A 19176-nucleotide genomic window follows, 5' to 3' on the forward strand; every position below is an offset into this window, starting at 1 on the left:
TTGAACTCAGGCCCTCGCGCTTGCCAGGCAAGCTCTTATTCTACTGAGCCATTTCCCTGGCCTGATGATCGTGTATTGAAACAATGCCTCCCTGCAGTCAGCCCCATATGAACTTACTGGGGGACTAATGCTTTAATGATCATCTGAATTTTATCCTCACCATCTATAGTGATATTGGTCTGATTATTATTTATAGTTTGGAGCAAGTTTTGGTATCCGTGTTACACTTATATTGGAGATACTCTGGCAACAGTCTTGTACGTTGCCAGTTTTAAAAGCATCTGATTTAATAGTTCCTTAAAGTCTCAAGACTGTCTTGTGATTAAGGTTTTTTAAAGTATTTTCTATTCTTGCATTGGTATGGTTTTCTTTCTTCAACTAATTTTGGTAAAATGTGTTTCTGCATTAGATTAGGTGGAGAAATATTCCTGTGAATTATGTATGATAATTTTTAGATTGCAACCTATTATGTTAACCAGTTTTTATTTAACTTTATATAGTGTTATATTTTTAAAAAATAAGTGATTACTGAGTCAGTTCTGCTATGGTTTGATATTTTTATGCTGCTTTTACAGCTTTATGACAAATAGCTCCTTCATCTTTCTTCATTTCTTTTTGTACTTGAGTTACACATTCAATTTATTTACTATTATTTTTTTCATTTGTAAGTGATGGTTTTTTTCCTTTGGTTTATAATTTGCATCATAAAGCTATGAAATCTCCTCTAAGTACTGTTTTTACCAAATTCTGTCCTTAAATGTGTAGGTTTTTTGGGGTTTTTTTTTTTTTTTTTGGTAGAACCGGGGATTGAACTCAGACCCTTGCACTTGCCAGGCAAGCACTTATTCTACTGAAGCCATCTCCCCGGCCCATATGTAGCATTTTGAAAGTCACCTTCTGCTACTGAGTTTTTGTTTGTGATTATCTCATATATTATTTAGGAGAATGTTAAAATTTTCCAGGTATTTGGAAATTTCTGTTTCCTTTTGTCTCTGGCTTCAGTGTGTTATAAATACAAATTATAGACTTTATTTCTACTTATAATTTATTATCTTAATTCTGGCATTAAAAACTTTTACAAAACTCTATGAGCACTTGAAAACCTTTGTAAGTGACCCACACATTCTTGAAAAAAAATGAAAGTGCTGTCTAGTTCCAGTATATAAAACTTGAAATGGTGTCTCTTAACTCAGTTGTATTAATCATATGAATTATATCTATAGTTGTCTTTCTCCAGTTAATCTGTTAAATACTTATGCCTTTTTCTTATATTTGTTGCCATTTTTTTTCCTGTTTGGTGTCATGGGGGGAATATTCATAATTAATCTTCATTGCAGATTGTACTTTTTACTATTAAGTGTTCTTCTTAAAAGCTTTTATATTTGAATCTAACCATGAGTGATATTAGTCTTGAGTGCTGTTTTCTTTTGTTTAATATATCTTTGAGGTTTACAGGGTCTCCCTATATAGGTCAGACTAACTGGAACTCACTATGTAGTTTAGGCTGAACTCCAACTCACAGCAATCCTCCTGTCTTGGCCTCCTAAATGCTGGGATTATAGGCAAGTGCCACCACACCTAACCTGCTTTATAGATTGTTAGTCATATTATTCCTCTTAAACTTTCTGGGTCATTTGGTTATATGTGCATCTCTTATAAACAACATATGATTATAATTTGTTTTTAAAACTCTCCTGGGGATATTTTCTCTGAGCAGTTATCTGATTCACATTTATTGATGTAACATGTATACTTGATTCTAATTAATTTTATGTATTTTATGTTTCTTTGCAATTTCTTTTTACCCTCTGCCTTTTACTACATGAGCAGCATTTTCTTTAATATCCTCCTTCTAATAATTAAAAGCTGTATAGTCTGTTTTTGTTTTTATACTAATTAAAATTTTAACGTTAAAGCTGAGCATGATGTCACACCACACGCCTGTAATCCCAGTACTAGGGAGGCTGAGATACATGGTGGGGGGATGCATTGCCTGGACTACAAAGTGAATTCAAGGCCAGCCTGAACTGTGTAGTGAAACCCCTGTCTCAAAAAGACAAAAATTAAAATGTAATAAGTGTGTTTATACCTCTACTTGGAGGTTTATTAACTTTAGGAATGAACTAGCACCAAGTGTTTATTTATGTCCCACTACAAAGTTTGAGAATATTCAACCACATGTACTTAATCCTCTCTTGCTTCTTTACCCTGCTTCTTTATTTTGTTATGCTTGAGGATTTTTCATGTTCTCATGGTTATTTTAGGAAAGATTTATTATTCCCGTACATTTAAAGGATGTATTTGCAAGTGTTACAAATTATGGATCTTACTGTTAAGTGTAAGGTGATTTGGTGTACACGGCTCCTGCTTATGTAACTATTGCATTGCCTTGTTTCAGGTCTTGGTTTTGCACCTTTTCTTGTTTGGATGTATCATACATCATTGCACGGATTTTCAAGAAGAGCAACATAAGAGATGCATTTCCTGTGCCTATTGAAAAATGCTTTTGTATTACTTTTATACCTCATTGGCAATTTAATTGCTGACTGAATTAATTGGATCTTATTCTTCTCAAGCTTATATAGATACTGCTTAATTATCCTGAATTGTACTCCGAAAAAGTCAGAAGCCAGCTGACTTTTCTTTCTGCAGCTAATTTTTGAATGCCTTGATGGTAAGAGAATCAGCATTCACCCATGAAGTCTCACAGCTTCGCCAAGGAATCTGGGTCTTGATGATCCTGTGTGACTGCTTCCTGGAGTATGAGTTACTCCCTTGTTTCAGCTATTTCATATCACAGATTTGAGCGTATTTTGTTTTGCTTTGCTGTCTACTTCTAGAATACTTTTATCTGTGTGTTGGCTCTCTGTGTTCGAACCTCCTTATCTGTCATCTTCTCTACCTGCTTTCATCTGCTTGTCCTTTTCCTGGGCTTCTGTGCAGTTTTTGAAGACTGTTTCCCACATCAACTCTGTTTTTGGTTTGTGGATTGCACCTTTTATAACTTTAATATATTTATTAGTTCTGCAAAGATATCTTTTTGTCATCAGTTTCTTTCAACTTCCAGCTTCCCTTTCATCTGATGTCTTCTCATCTTGTCTTTGATCTTTTCTTCCATAGAATTTCTGCTAATTGTTATATGTTGCTTCTGTATCCTGTTCTTTCAGAATATGTTGTTCACTGGTATTTACTTGTTTGTTTGTTTACTCTGGGGTTTCTGAGATAGGATCTTGACAGTAGTCCAGGCTGACCTTGAGTTCACTATGTAGCCCAGGCTGGCCTTGAACTTGCAGTGTTCCTCCTGACTCAGCCTCCCCAGTTTTGGCTTTACAGGCATGCATCACCATGCCTGCCTGCTCTCTGGTCTTTTTCATGCCATTTATTCCCTCACCTCCTCCTCAGTTTATTTGTTCTAACATGTTTTTGATAGGTACATAATTATCACAAGTTTCTCTTGGCCCCCATACATTAGAGTAATGCCACTTGAAATCTCCTTAACCCCAACTCAGCTTTCCTTTCAGAGTTCAGGTTTGAGACTTGATGGTTAGTTTTGTTTTGTAGTCATTCAGCAGTCTAAAGAGTCCTCTGATTGTCTTTCTGGACATGATGCTGTTGGTTTGGTGTGGCCAGACTCTTTTTTTTTTCCTTTATATTTTTCTTCATTGAGACCTTTGCCCACAGTTTGTGACAATTGGCTATCTTTTTTTTTTGGGAGGGGGATTCTTAGTTTAAAACATATATACATCTCTAAGGGATGCTCTTTTGTGCCTTACTGAGAATTTAGCTCTGTACTTACAACTTCAGTGAAAGATCAAATGACTACCCCAAGTACAGAAGTGTTTGCTAATAAGATTTTGTCACGCAAACTGCCTGTTACAGAGGATGCTAGTGTCCCAAGGATTTACCCCACTCTTAGTGTCTTCTGGATAAAAAGCTTTGTTACTTTCCTCTGTGGATTGCCATGTCCTACTTTCAAAATATCAAGGACACAATGTCATCAACCACCGGAAGTTTGTAAGGGAGATGAACATCAGGATCATTGCCGCATTGGCCACCGTGTTCATTCTTTTAAGGTCAGCAGTTGTTTTTTTATAAGCATATCCTTACTCATTTCTGATGATGGGCTCCCATTTCAATATTTTCCTATAAATTGCTAATTAGAATCTTAAGTATTTACAAGCGTAGTTCTTTCTCATGCTGTACAGTGGTCCCTCCTGTATCATGGAAGTTAGGTTCCAGACACCCCTGCAATAAGTGACAACCAGCAAAGTAGCGACGTTATATTTATTTTAGTATTTATAGATATATTAAGGCTTTACAAACCTTTCCCACATTTTTAAAAACACTGCTAATGTCATTAACCATTTTCAAAACTCATAAACCTACGTAATTTTAACAACATACCTATACTGTATGGTACAGTATGTATTCATCTGCTAAAGAAATACTTGTAAACAATATATTTTATTTCGATTTAATATTCTCCTAATATGTTAGGATTAATATTTTTAATATTTTTAATTTTTAGGTAAAAGTCATTAAAGCTTGTTATGGTTTGTGTCTAGTTGTCTCCCCAAAGTCTCATGTAAGTCATGGGGGAGACACGGATCAAGGAGCAGCAAGTGGCTTGATGGGCGGGACCAGAGGACCAGGGCGGAGCTTGAGGGGCGGGGCCAGAGAGTTTTGAATAGTTAAACTGACAGCACACGCTGCCTGCCCCCCTACCCAGGGCTGCAGTCTCTCAGTCTCTCCGAGGGTCATTCTAGAGCAGGTGGCGCCCCGGCCTCTCCTCCTGTAGTGTGGGGCGGCGGTGTCTGTGATTGAGGCTGCCTCGATCAGAGAGATGTTTGCTGATGACGGAGGTACTGACCCTGTCTTCTGAACAAATAAGGCTTTGAGGTCTTGCTATGTAATTCAGGCTTTCTTAAACTATGAAACCTCCAGTAGCTGTAAGCAAAATAAACCTTTCCTTCCTTCATTTCCAGTGTTGGGTATTTGTCCCATCAGTGAGAGAAGGGTAACTAAGGCAAAGTCATAAATACTATGCACATGAATATGTATACAGTAGTGTACACTACTGCAAAATCCCACAATGTAGCAAAAAAGCTGCGATAAATAATTTAAATTAATATTTTTTCAAAACCCGCAAAACAGTGAGTCCACAAAAGTCAAAACGCAAAATAGTGAGGGACTACTGCACTAAGTACAGCATAGCAATTACTGTATTCATTCAATGAACAGCAGTTGAAAATGCAGGTTCATCGCAGTGCAAAAGGAGATGCCGCCAGTTTGGTCTGATCATCTCAGGGACTGTTTCACTCTGCAAAGAAAGTGAGAGCTCACACCCAAACCTCCGCAGGTATCAGGATCACGATCAGGGTGTGTTGAAGTGGACTTCGGCGGGCTCACTGAGTTTCTGATTCAAGCCTGGAATGGAACCTGAAAACTTGTGACCCTAATTCTCAGGTGACATTGGCTCTGCTGTTCCAGCGACCGGACTTTGAGAATCTCCATCTTAGAGGATAATTCCTTAGACCTCACAACGTTGCTGAAAATATTCTACATAGTGGAGAAACAAATATGAAAGTCATAGTGCCACATCGGGACAATAGTGGATAGGACACCTTTACATACCCAGATGTTCTGATGCATTTAGCTTTTAAAATATACAACCAATGGACAAAGGTACTCATTAGAAATGACAGATAAAGGAATAATGAATAAAGAAAGATAAATTAATGCTAGGTAATGTAGAAAAATATTCATAACTGATTTTTTAAAAATTTTATTTGCATTTATTTTATGCTTTATTTATTCCTGTGCCATAAGTTTTTGTTTCTTCCGTTTCTTCTGAGATATCTTTTTCTTCAGTGCAACTTCCTCCTCTGGTTTGGGAACAGTTTGTTCCTTTTCAGTAAGGATCATCTCAATATGGCAGGGGGAGCTCAGGTATGGATTAATCCAGCCATGAGCTCTATAAGTACGGCGGCGCATCTTGGGTGCTTTGTTCACCTGGATGTGTTCAATAACCAGAGAATCTACATCTAAACTCTTAAGTTCATCATTACTCTCTGCATTTTTAAGCATGTGCAGCAAAAATTCAGCACACTTTTTGGGCCACTGACCTTGTGTCCAGCCCCACTGTTTGGCCAGGGCACACCTACCAACTCCACCTTGTAACGCCGGAATGGTACACATTGCTTCTTTAATGTGACATCCTTGAGATACTTGGTGGCCTTTCAGATATGCATACCCTTGATGGCCTGGGCAGTTTCACGCGTGTTCTTAAAGTGAACGTGAAGATTTGAGCCTCTTGATTTTTATGATTTTGTGGGGTTTTCTGGGTCAAGAGAGTAGCGAACCATTTTCACAGGTCACGTAAGGCCGCTCACAGGAAGAGCCATAACTGTGATTTTTTAATGTAATGTATACTCTGAATCAGTACCTGGTATCAACAGTGTTCGAGTATTATTTGTTTGAGTCACTCACAGGACATACTGCAGGATGGCTCTTTGCCTGCTTGCTTTCCAGGGGACCAGATATTTCCAGATACCCCTAAGTCTCATTCAGCTGGGCTCTTCAGTGACTTTGCTGGTAGTACACATTTTCCATAAGAAACAAGCCAATGTTTCTCATGGGGTAGATTTGGCAGGCATAAACCTGCTACATAACCTTGTTCTGATTCCATGAGGTTGGATCCTAAAGAAAGATAATTCAGTGTTATGGCTCTTGTTCTTCTGTGTATGCCTTTGTCAGCAACTTTCAGTCTTCCAAATGTGCTTCCAAAGTGTGAATGCACAGCTTGCATGCGTAAGAAGTTTCTTGAACAGTCCGACTGCAGACGATGGATTTTGCACCTTTTCACTAACTCTCCTGAATATGAATCCAGGGCCCTGGAGACACTACAGGTTGCTGTGGAATCTGCAGCCCCCACCCCATGAAGAAGATGCTTATTACTGAGGATATATGGAGTATGCACTTTGAAGCGGAAATATTGAGTGGTACTCATGGAATGTCCTTAATGCAGAGTGCCTTCTCAAATTATGGAATTCAATTCTTTTCCTCCTGGCTTCAGGGAATTTACGTTCCAGAATGCTTAGGCAGGCTATTTTTCTTGAGACCTCAGTTTTCCTATCTGAAAACTGAAGCTGTGTGGGACCAGATTGAACTGTTTTACTTTTAAAATGCCCTCTTCTATGATGAGCATTATAAGCCTATGGATGATTAACTTTTGGAGTGGATTCTTCCCTTTAAGGAAGGCACAAGTAATATGTTGCTTTCGTGTTTTTCAGAGATGTTAAAGAGAGAAAGCTCTGCACCTATCAGTTATAATTTTATTTTATTTTATTTTATTTTTAATTTTATTTATTTATGTGTGTGTGTGTGTGTGGCCAGCTCAGCCCACCAGGGGGCGGGGCTGGCTGGCATGTGGTGCTGGGGGATTGAACCGGGTCCCTGTGCTTTTGCTAAGCTTGTTCTAAGTAGGTGCTTTAGACCACTGAGCCATCTCACCAGCCCCAATCAGTTATAATTTTCTGTGCTGAAAATTTTATACAGTTTTAATATACAGGGGAAGAATTGTCCTTCTGGGTATATAGAACACTTTCAAAAAGGGGGGGGGGGTTGTTAAGAGGAAGGTAACCAGACAATCTCATACGTGATGACCATAGGTGATGACCACAGGTGTTGCATCAGTTTAGAGCAGCTTAGCAATGTGATGATGCATGCATGGGTAGAACAGTGCAGCCAGAGATGCCTTCCCTGTGGATGAGGAGCAGTGGAGAATGGCCACTCACCTAAATCTCAAGGATAAGAAGAGATGTAGTATTCTTGGCATCCCAGTGGCCAGGTAATCTGTGTAATGTATCTTCATTTGTGAGAAGTGTCATATAGCACTAATTTTTGTCACAGAGGCTCTCTGGAATTGCTTAAGTTCCTAAACATTTACTGTAAGTTTATACTACTGGGTAATTTTCCCCAGGAAAACATTTAGTTATTTTGTACATTTAGTTATTCATACCACAAATCTCATCAGGGCCAGACCTGTCCTGGGCCCTAGAGACAGAAGAACAAAAATGACCACATTACTCAGTTCCCTGAAGAGTGATTTTGAGTAGCCTGAAGCCCCATCACTTTGAAAGAAGATAATTTCACACAATGAGGAGAAAATATGTATTGTGTGTTACATAGAAATTATCCTTGGAGGTCTTCTGCTAAGTGTAGAACTTGACCATTTTTGGTGACATTGGCCCCTTATCAAGGTTACAGGATTGGCAGCAGGGCAAGAGCCTTGTCTTAATTATTTTTTACATTGCTGAGACAAAATACCCAATACCCAAAATTAAAGGATGAAAGGTTTATTTATTTAAATCACAGTTTTTAGAGCTTTCAGTCCATAATGGCATACTCCAAAGCAAAGTGCCATATAAACAGAGGAGAAATACTTTATGGCAGGAAAAAAGTAGCAAAGCAATAAGAGTGGTGACAATAGATCTTTCTATCCCTTATATTTTATATAAGGGTTACTTAGGGCAGGTAGCATTCACACCCTTAATGCTAGTGCCCTTGATCCTACCATTGTACCATGAGTCAATCCCACTGTCATACACTCTAGATCCAGCCACCTCTGAAAAACCCCACCTATAACTGCTGGAAGCTTTGGGTGACCAGTCAGTTGCATGGCTTCATTTTGGACTCTTCTGGGAAGATACTTGCTAAAATACCCAAATCAGAACAACTTAAGAACTCATGATATCACTCAACATGAGGGTTGCTAAGGTCAATTAGAACCTTAGTGTCCTTAATCTTGCAGCTAGGAGAGAACTTTTTGGTCACATGGCCAAGGACTCACTAGCTAGGAACTCGAGAAGGTCTTATAAAGGTAGAAACTGAAAATACCTGAAGGTCACTTGTGAGAGGATTTCTAATCTCAACCCTGCCGCTATTTAGACCAGATCATTCAATTTTTAGTGTGAGCTGTCTTGATCATTGTAGAATGCTAAGCAGCATCCTTGAACTCTACCCACTAGATGCTGGAAGCAACCCTTCTGACTATGATAAATAGTACCAAATATCCCGTGCTTGGAGGGGATGGAGAACAAAATTGCTCCTGGTCACTGCTTTGTGATAACATGGGCTCAGTAAAGGAACTTAGCTTTCATGGCCAATCATTTTTTACAGTTGGTGAGAATCTTATTCAGAAACTCTAACTTGTTTACTTTTTCATTTAATCACTGCAGCATTCACTCAGTTTTTATTTGGAAAGTGCTTAGTAAGTACATGATTCCCTATTCTAGGGCTGAAAGTACTGATATGAACAAGACAGAGATAGATCCACTCTCAGGATGCTTGCATTCTTGAAAGGGCACAGTACAGGAAATGGGTACTATGTCAGCAGAGAGCAAAATAAGGGGGCACAATGTAAGAGACGAAGTGTGAGTGTGTTCTTAAGGGAAGGGGGCTCCATTTCACAGGAGAGGCAGTGGCTAATATTAGATGGAATTGTCGGAAAGTTCCTGGAATATAGAACCTTTAACCTCTGACTTGGGATGAGGAGGAAGAGGCAGCAGCCCCATGAAGATTGACACATGCAGGTCTCTGAATAATAATAAAAAGTAGAGGAGTGAATTGAACCAAGAAAAAAGTCTTTTAAAATATGAGAAAGCGTGTAAAACACATCCCTGGTATGAAAAGGTTGAACATCACGATCTGATCTCTTCATTTAGCAAAATGATCAAAGTAAAGGCCTCAAAAGACTTGCTCAAGGTAAAGATGGCAGGTTGAGACATCGTACCTACTGTCATTTTTTTGGCTTTAGTGACCTGAGAACAAATTCTTAAATTGGTTGGATAGGAATTTCTGCATGTCATTTTTTTTTTCTTTTTTTAATAGCTCAGTGTTAAGTAAGCTGAAAAAAAAACTAAGTTTATTGGACAACAGAATTCATCAATAAGGGGGCCAGGGAGATGGCTCAGTGGAATAAGCGTTTCCCTGGCAAGCACAAGGGCCTGAGTTCAATCCCTGGTTCCGAAAAGAAAAAAAAAAAAAAAAAAAGAAAAGAAAAAAAATTATCATTAAGGATTTATGGAATGTGGAACTTGGCCACATACCTGAGCTGTAATGTTTTCACACTGTGATGAAATCTCAGTTGGGTTGGCAGGCAAACGTCTAAGCTTTCTGCTTCATTGTTGAGGTGCAGCAGTTTTTAAGAATAAACTTACTTAGTAGATATAGATTGGGGATTGCAAGAGAAAAGAAATTACTTAACTGTCACTTTAAAAAAAAAATTCTTGAATACACTCCAATCTCAAATATAAACACATAGTGTGTTTTTCTTATTGTAAGAGTGCATTCATTTCTTGAAGCAAGGGTGAGAAAACCAGTGAATCTAAATGAGTCAGCTGGTTAGTTTGATAAAGAGCAAGGACAGCCCTCAGGAGGCTTCTACTATAGGTGGAGGTCAAGAGGAAGGGGGAAGGCAGTCTATTTGTCTGCTTCTCATCTAGCTTTATAGCCAGGCTAGCCTGGAACGTGTGAAATTGCTTACCTTGGCATGGAGTGGGAGCAGTTGTGGACGTGGGCCACAGCATAATCTCTTGGAGGAGGACCTAAACATGTTAATGGTTCATATAGACCTAAGCCATTGCTATCCAGCAAGCAGGATGCTTTAGAAGTCATTCTGACAAGGAAGTGAGATGAAGAACCCTGGTTGAAAGAGGAGCAAACAGATAGACCCCCCACCTCCCTCCAGGGGCCAGATCCAGGTAATCAGTGTTGTCTAATAGAAGGATTTTGACTAGAGGAGAAGTCAGGAGCTAACATAGGCAGATGCAATTCAGTTCTCATATAAAGGAACTGACTTGGTCTGAATTTTTAAAATTAAGCAATACTGTCTAATAGTTATCTTTTTGGAGTACAGCTGGCATTTCAGCATCATCTATTTAATGTGCAATGGTCACATGAGGGTGATAGGTGTGTGTCACTTCAGACAACATTTATGTTGGGAACTTTCAAAACCCTTCCTATTAACCATTGGAAATATTTGATTAATTTTTGCCAAGCACCCAATGCTATTATGGGCTTCTGTACTCTTTTAGAATATTTTACTGAGTTTACACACCTATAATATTCAACAACGGAACTTAAAAAAAAATTGGGGTATAACTATGAATGTCCATTTTGTATCTGTGTATTCAAAGTGGTTGGGATAGATATATAGTTGCATTCTCTTAATGAATAGAATGATTTTTTCTAATGGTGTTTGTAAGTAGGATCACAAGTCTGCATCTTGTACAGCAATTAACCACTAAGAAGAATATATGCAGTGTATTATTTGTTGAAAATGTACTTTCAATTTGATTTGAAAAAAAAAAAAAAAAAAAAACCAAAAAAAAAAAAAAAAAAAAAAAAATTGCCAAGCATAATTATCGCCTGCACTGTAGACCATTAGAAGTTCTTCCTTCTAGGGCCTGGGAATATGTGCAACTCAGTGGTAGAGCACTTGTCTAGTCCCTGGGTTTGATCCCTAACACTGAGGGAACAAAAAGCTAATTCTTCCTCTCCAACTATACCTCGGTGCCTGTTATCTATCCTTTCTCCCTCCCTTCCTCCTCCACACTGTTCCCAGGCTCTCTGGTAACTGACACACTTTGCCTTGCTTTTTAAAGAGTGACTTCAGTTTCCCCATAAAAGTGAGAATGTGATATTTATCTCTTTGTGCTTAATTAATTCCACTTAACATAATTTACTTTACTTCCATCCATGTTGCCAAACATGGACTTATCGGAATGTATTGGGCACCTTGTGAGTGAACATGTTTTTAAAGAGATTACATGGGGCGTTTGGGTGAACTTTTCCCCCAAATAAAGCAAGTGCTTCTGGCCAAACTTTCTCGCACTTTCCACAAGTCAACATTTTTACATCATTGTTTTCTTTGAAAAAAAGAATAGAGAGCAAGATAAGTTATTCAAATTGTTTCAGTGTTCATTTATTGAAAGCAGTAGCATCGAGACTTGGGGCATGTGGCTGGATCTGTTCAGGGAGGAACAGTTTTGGTTTTGCCCGTGAAAATTCATCCAAGGTCTAAAGCCAGTCAGGCTGACAAGCCCACAGGGAAAGTAGTCACTGCACAGTTCAGTCTTTTGTCATGTGGAAGATGACTTTTACTGTAGCTTCTGCTTACTCTGCGTCTTAATCAGTTCTGTAATGAAGACCCAGCAGCGTAGCTGCAACTTCCCTTTAATTTTACAATTTTTATAATGAGAGTTCTTGTAGTGTGAAAAGTGTCTGTAGAATCCCAGCCAGCATTCTGAAGAGTCTCTGAAGGAACACCATGATTTTGTGTCTCTGCTCTTTGGGAGAGGTTAGGCTGTGGAGGCAATAGATCAGTAATCTCCCATTCAAAATGCTAGGACGAGAAGGGCTTCGGTGTCCAAGAACTTCCTGGTGAACCCAGGACATTCTAGAGAATTCCTCTGTACTTACCACTTCTAATTCATTTGTTAAAACATTCAGAATGGTTCCCCACTGTTTGAAAGAACTTAGAGCCCTGGGCTTTCATTTGTCATGGTTGTGTTTTGAAGATGTAGGTGTGGGAGAGGCATCTTCGTTTTGTTTCTAAGCCACATCTCAAGAATATTGAGTTATCTGGTGAACTGCAGGTTCCCCCTGCAGACAATGAAGTCTAAAGCTACTGAGATACCACCCTGCTTCCTCCCTTTCTTTTCTGGTCCTTTCTCTCCTTTTATCTCCTTGTTCAAATCACAGGCTTCCTTTTCTGAGGACAGGAGAGCTGGCAGACTGCCTACTGGCCTGTTGGCCTCAATTAGCCTTGTATCATTGCAAAGGAATGCACAAATTCTCCAGAAGGTCTGTAGTGTATCTTTCTGTATTAGACACTCACTACCTGCTTTCATAACAGGTCACTCAGCTAGAACCATTTCCTATATATCTGACATTTTTTAGCTACTTAGATTGCATCACTAGATGCTCATCTCATTTTAATGATGATCCTGAAGGTATCTACTATGAAATATTACTCCAGCATGTTCTATAATACCTGAAAACTTTATATAGGAAAGCAAACCTAAAATAGGAGAAACCCCAAGGACTAGCATCTTTATCCAGGAGGGGACTGTGTTATTACCCTGAAAACTGTCTGCTTCAGACTTTGTGCTTGTATACAAGGTCCCACAGATGAACCAGGCCAGCCACGTACAGCAGAGACCACATGCACTGGCAGGACGTGGTCTTGTGGTACTTCCCTGATACCATTTAAATTCAGTCTCATATTGAGGGTTACATATGTGATTGCAAATTAATCCTTTCTCTTCTGAAAATTCAGTTTTGAAGAACAGCTGTGTCTCCATTCTAAATTTCTCAATTATTTATCCTTCCTGATATGTTAAACCTTTCATCAGTGTGGTGAATTGCCAAGAGCACGCAGAACTCTGCTTAGATCATGTAGCAAATAGTATAAACATTTGATAGGACATTTGAAGATACCACATGGTAAGCCAGGATCTATAGTAGTACCAAATGGTGTGAGATCACTGAATCTGTAGCTTGGTGTTAGAGGTTCTTTGTTGATTTTTTTTTTTTAAACTATAATTTGGGAGTAACATATGTCACTTTTATTTATTTTGAAAAGAACTGATTGTACCTTAGCTTTCTGAAATTTGAAGTACCTAGGCCCATATCAGAGTTCATATATAAAAATTAACCAATTGGCTATTTTGTATTTGTTTGCTAAGTTTTTATTCCTTAACTGCTGCTTCTGGAAGAGATTTCACTTCAACTTCTCAGTTCAGTATTGCTTAGAAAGATTGTTTAAGCTCTTAGTGCTTCTATTTTGGATGACAAGAATAAATGATTAGTAGTGGTGCAGAATACCCTGTGTTGCTGCAAGACTAGCAATCCAATAGTCACAAATTTACTATATTTTCTCTCAACTTTTTTTTTTTAAGCCTTAGGGCCTGGTATTTGCAATTAGAAATACTAACCTTGCAGTACATCCCACAACTCTTTGATCTCATGTCAACAGCTCTGTCTGATCTTTAAATAATTATTTTAGGATGATCTTCAAGTTCCTGATTTTGTTTTGTTTTGTTTTCCACCTGAAGCATTCCAGTATGTGTTCTTGAATTATCTGTCTTTGAATAAATGGTGTTTCCATTCCCAGGGGGGGAAAAAAAAGTGACAAACAAGAGGCCCTAAAGCCCTTTATTAGAATTGTGTTAAGAAAAAATGGGAAATTCAGAGTCTTATAAATGAAAGTAGGTTTCTGGAGTGGACAGAGGAAAAGCACCTTATGGTGTATCTGGATCTATTTCTCAAAGGCTTTGAAGGTTATAATTAGTTGCTACTGAATCACATGGCTGTGGGGCTTCCACAGCTTTATTTCTGGTCTACAGAACTTCAGTCTGAGAACAGGTTAGATCCAGGCAGGGCCTGTGCATTTTCATTCTCTCGCTTCCTGGAGACCACTAGAACTTTGATTTGAGGACCACCTCATACTCCTGCCATCAAGCATAGAAAGCAGTGTCCGCCAAGCTGACTTGGACCAGGGTTGATGATGGCAGGCTTGTGAGAATGCTGTGAAATGTCAAGAACACTTCCCTGTGCCAGCTCCATCTGAGCAGTGAGTTGGAAGGACACATGAAGCTGTGGCTTTTCTGCTTTCTTCATCCCAGGTGGAAAAACTGAGGTGTAACTGACCCCTGGAATTCTGAGCAGAGAAAGTGGGTGGGCAGGCTGTGCCAGTGCACACTGGTGTTCTTGAGGTGGAAAACGAGCGGCTTGTGTCCATAGTGCCTTTCCACAGTTCTAATATGTATGTTCTGAAACCTTAGCATATTGCTAGGTGTTTAAATATATCAAGAGTTTGTCAAACATGGATGGTTAAAGTTGGGATTTCCCATCAAAACCCCATGTTTTGAAATCTGCAGACTGTAAGTGTAAACTGGAACAAACCAGGCACCAAAAATAAGTAATTAGAAGAATAGCAAATAATTAGGAGCCTAGAGCTTTTATTGTTGTTTAAAGGAGCAGTCACAAGGAGGTCTAGCTTTCTGTAGAATGAATTCACTTTCACCTTGCAGCCATTATCATGGGTAGTGAGTGCTTCAAGTGTAGTTGTCTAAAGGAATTCTGTTTGACCTTGAGGGGCCTGGAGATAATGCAAGGGGCTTGGCACAGAGGAGGGACCCATTTGATTTGTAGATTGATCTCATGACCTTTTAAAAATAGCATTTCTTTTTAGGTAGATCAGAAACTTCCTCTTCTGCTTTGATTTTCCTGATTTGGTAAGTGAGAAAAAATATGGCTAATCTCATAATGACAGTATTATGAAATGAAGTATGTAGCTGTGAGAGCAAAGCTCTTAACTTTAAATCATGATTTTATATCCAGTATCTTGGTTAACCTCTTAGGCTTGCTGCTCTTCTGAGCAAACTACACAGTCAAATACACAAGGTCTCATCTCTCGTCTTTTTTGGTTTCTTAGAGGATTATCTTCCCCTGCAAAAGCATACTTTCTGGTTGATGGATGGGGTGGTCTTCCCCGAGTCCAGTGTTCTCTGTATCTACCCTTCTCTATTCTCTTCCTCTCCTCTTACTTTTGCTTTATGCACTGCCAAGCATCCAAGTCTCATAAACATATCAAGTTTCTGTTTGATTGTTTGGGTCATGCCAGCAATTTATGTTTTCTTCTTCTGTCAGCGTCTTCAGGAGAAATGCGCGCACAAAGGCAAAATGGCTTTCAAAGTAGGCTACATCCTCGTTTCAGTATTGGTGCCGGCATCAAATTGAGGGTCATTCAGCTCTACCTGCTGCTGGTTCTCTCTGCAGCCTGGAGATTAACCTCTTCTAAGGCTTTGAGCTATTTTTGAGGTTGAGACTGCAACAACATTAAAGCTAGAACCCATTAGAAAATCACTTTCATCATGTCTTATTTTTTTCCATATCAGTGGCTCTTTTTCTGGTCTCCTAACCCTTTAATCTCCTTTGTAGCAGACAAGGAGATTGTTAATTTGCGTTTGTATCCAGTGGAGTTAGCATCCTTGATAAGAGCTTTAGAGGATACCAAGATACTAAAGAACTGAATTGTGAGATGGCATCTTCTCTTCAGGTGGATGACTGAATGCTGAAGGTACCCGTGTTCCTTGTTCACGACCATAATTTATGTTGATACTGTGCAAACCAGGCAGGCTCGGGCTTTCCAAAAGACACACAGCAGAAAGCCTTTTGTTGTATTATTTCTAAAGACTCAAAGATTTGAAGGGAAGAGATTTTGTTTTCCTCCAAGCTACACAATGGAGCTTTCAGAGAACCTCTTTTAAAAGGAATAGCTACAGCCTTTGTGTTGAAGGGTGTGTCTGTTGGCTGGGTCTGCCGATGCAGACAGACTGGCTGGTGATTAACAAAGGTCATTAGACTTTGGAATCTGGCGAGCAGCATCGGATGGTATGTCTTCTGTGTGTGGAAGGATGACTCCCAAGAAGCCAAGGCTTCTGGAGGTCCCCTTAAAACACCCCCAAATCTTGCTATAGAGCAGTGTCTGGTCCTGGGTCACCCTGTTCTAACTACTGCTCTGCTGGAACTAACAAACCAGCATATCAATCATGGAATAAAAGAACTTTTGGAGATCTTGGTGAATGACATTTGAGGAGGAGAAAGGTGCTGCTTTTCAGAAAGAAATGAAAACAGTTCATTCTTTGTTGGGAAGAGAAGAGCAGAAGAGAAGCCCAGTCTGCCCCTCTAGCACTCACTTCTGATTGTCAGCCTTGCAGAATCCAAGAGAAGCCATGTTGTGCACGGAGGAGAAGCTCTGAGCTAAAATGGCTGCTCCTAAAGCTCAGAGGACTAGGGCAGCTTAGTGAGTCTTAGAGCTTCAGTGACGCAGGAGCTCCTATCTCTTGAAAGTGTGATAAACACATTCAGCAGAGCTGTGGCTTGTTTGGCTGAGATGAAAGGACTAAGCTTGGGGGATGGGGAGTGCACACTGGATGATCTGCTTTTTTCTGTAAAGTGTTCTAAATGCAGGAGTCGTCTGCACCATGGAAAAATTTGTTTTCAGGTCTAATGGACTGTGCGAAAGGAGAAGTGGGGTGGGGCCTCAGTGGCTGCTGTAATTTGATCCAGAGCTGATAGCAACCTCTTCCACACAATTTGGGTTGGTGCTTAGACATAAAAGCTTTGTGTATCTGGAATATTGAGACTTAGTTAGCTGAAAGGACTCTGGTGCAGAGTTCAGTGTTTATTGAAAAAGGAAAAATTGCTGGGTGAAAGAAGAGGAGGTAAATATCTGCGTCTCACTTTGCAAGCTCAGGCTGTCCAGAGCTGGACTTGCGAGAAGTTATTTTAGCAGGCTACCAGGAGGAGCATTCTTTCATAGAAAATCCTCATGCATGGCTCCTTGCACTGCATCGACGGATTACTAGTGAGCTTCATTCTTCTGTAGAAATAATCACTTTTATAAGAAAAGTGTAGAAAACTGCATCATAAAATAGATTTGGCTATAGCTTTAATTCTTGGACATCTGGTTCTAGGTTACAATGACTCACTTGAGTTTGTGGTGAGCTTAATGAGGTAACTCATTCATTAAGATAATAACTGGGTGGCTCAATGCGGGAGATATATTTAGATAGGAAGGACTACACACCTTTCTAATACCTTATTGACTTCTTAATGGTGGAACTGTCTCCACTGGGTTACTGTGAAGATTTCTGAATATTTCAGTCATGTAAGTAGCAAAATGAAGGTAGTTGGGCAAATTTTGTTTTACAGCACACCAGGTTCATAGCTTTTTGCATCTGACTACATGTCATGTTTGTGAAGGAAAGAAATAGAAAAGGCTGTAGTTAGAACTTAGAAGCCCTTCTTCAAACCTGCCAGCACAGCTTTGGTTGTCTTAATGTAAATTGAAGTGTCAAGGTACACCTTTAAACTGGAAACTGGATTGTCATCTAACATTGGTTGTTTGAAAGCCTCAAGAGAAATATTTTATGACCTAATTAGATTGGAGAAGCTGTTAGATTTTAATTGGTAGGTAGTAAAAGAGCAAATAACCATTTAGCAGTGAGAGAGAAAGAGACAGAGAGAGAGAGAGAGAGAGAGAGAGAGAGAGAGAGAGAGAGAGAGAGAGGAATGAGAATTAACTAAAACTTTGTGGAAGAGAGAAAAAGGTATACTCCAGTATCAGTAAAGGTATTAAAGATAATAAAAATCAACAATAAAAGCCCTCTACCACCACTCTTCAATCCTATCTACCATTTCTTGATAAAACACCAATGTATAACATTAAAACACTCATGCGAATTGAAATTTGTCCTTTTTTCTGTATTGATACCTTCTTCTGAGAACATTCTAGTTGAAAATGAAAATGAGTTCAAGGCCAAATGAAAGCCAATAATAAGTTATCAAGAAACATGAATTTAGTGGAGAAACTCAGATACTGCTAAAACTTTTGAAATAGTAAGGATTTCCTTGACAAGAAACATTTGAAGATGCATCAAGCCGGAAAATATTTATCTGGGTTTTCTTTTCTTCTTTGAAGTTTTGTGGTCAAGGCCATTGTCTCTGTTATATCTGATTGCCTTTCTTTGGCCAGTGTTCCAGTTGGCAAAGCCAAATAAAAGAAATAGGCTGATGTTAGAAGTATTTCCATTCCTGAATGTGTAGCCCCTTCAGCCTGAGGTCTGTGACCCATCTTGTGACTTCTGACACTGTCTTGTGACTTCTCCCCCAGGTTCCTAATGTGAGAGGGTAGTCCCAGATCATGGAGGTGTTGCAGTGTGATGGCTGTGATTTCAGAGCCCCCTCTTATGAAGATCTCAAGGCACATATCCAGGATGTCCACACAGCATTTCTGCAGCCAACTGATGTTGCTGAGGACAATGACAGTGAGCCACGATCCGGGTCCATGAATGCCAGTAATCAGACCGAGGTGGAGTTTTCTTCTATAAAGGATGAATTTGTGATCGCAGAGGATTTATCAGGTAAATCTATCCTAAGCTCAGCATATCTGATATATTTTAATTAGCCTCACTTATTTTTAGCCTGTAGCTGTGGTTCTTGATGTGTGTGGCTTCTACAGTTTCTTGCTCTCTGCAAGCTATTTCTTGTTGTCTGGGCATCGTTTTTCTCTTCTTGAGTCTCCTAGGTTATTATCTTTTCTGC

The 19176-nt window shown here is 39.3% G+C and overlaps 1 protein-coding gene across 6 annotated transcripts in view; it reads left to right on the forward strand.

Annotated features, from left to right (window-relative positions):
* Window positions 1–19176, forward strand: part of Znf462 (zinc finger protein 462) — a 147122-nt gene that overhangs the window by 41841 nt on the left and 86105 nt on the right. For 5 of the 6 annotated variants that reach the window (XM_023722915.1, XM_023722914.1, XM_004638070.3 and 2 more), the window contains one exon: window positions 18746–18995. In XM_023722915.1, coding sequence (XP_023578683.1) covers window positions 18776–18995 — 220 coding nt within the window. In that variant the 5' untranslated portion in view covers window positions 18746–18775. Of the gene's footprint in view, window positions 1–14605; window positions 14691–18745; window positions 18996–19176 lie in introns of those variants that run through there. The other variant, XM_023722917.1, reaches the window with a different exon arrangement.

This window comes from Octodon degus, unplaced genomic scaffold, assembly GCF_000260255.1.
Source record: "Octodon degus isolate 3935 unplaced genomic scaffold, OctDeg1.0 scaffold00094, whole genome shotgun sequence".
In the NCBI taxonomy this organism is placed as follows: Eukaryota; Metazoa; Chordata; class Mammalia; order Rodentia; family Octodontidae; genus Octodon; species Octodon degus.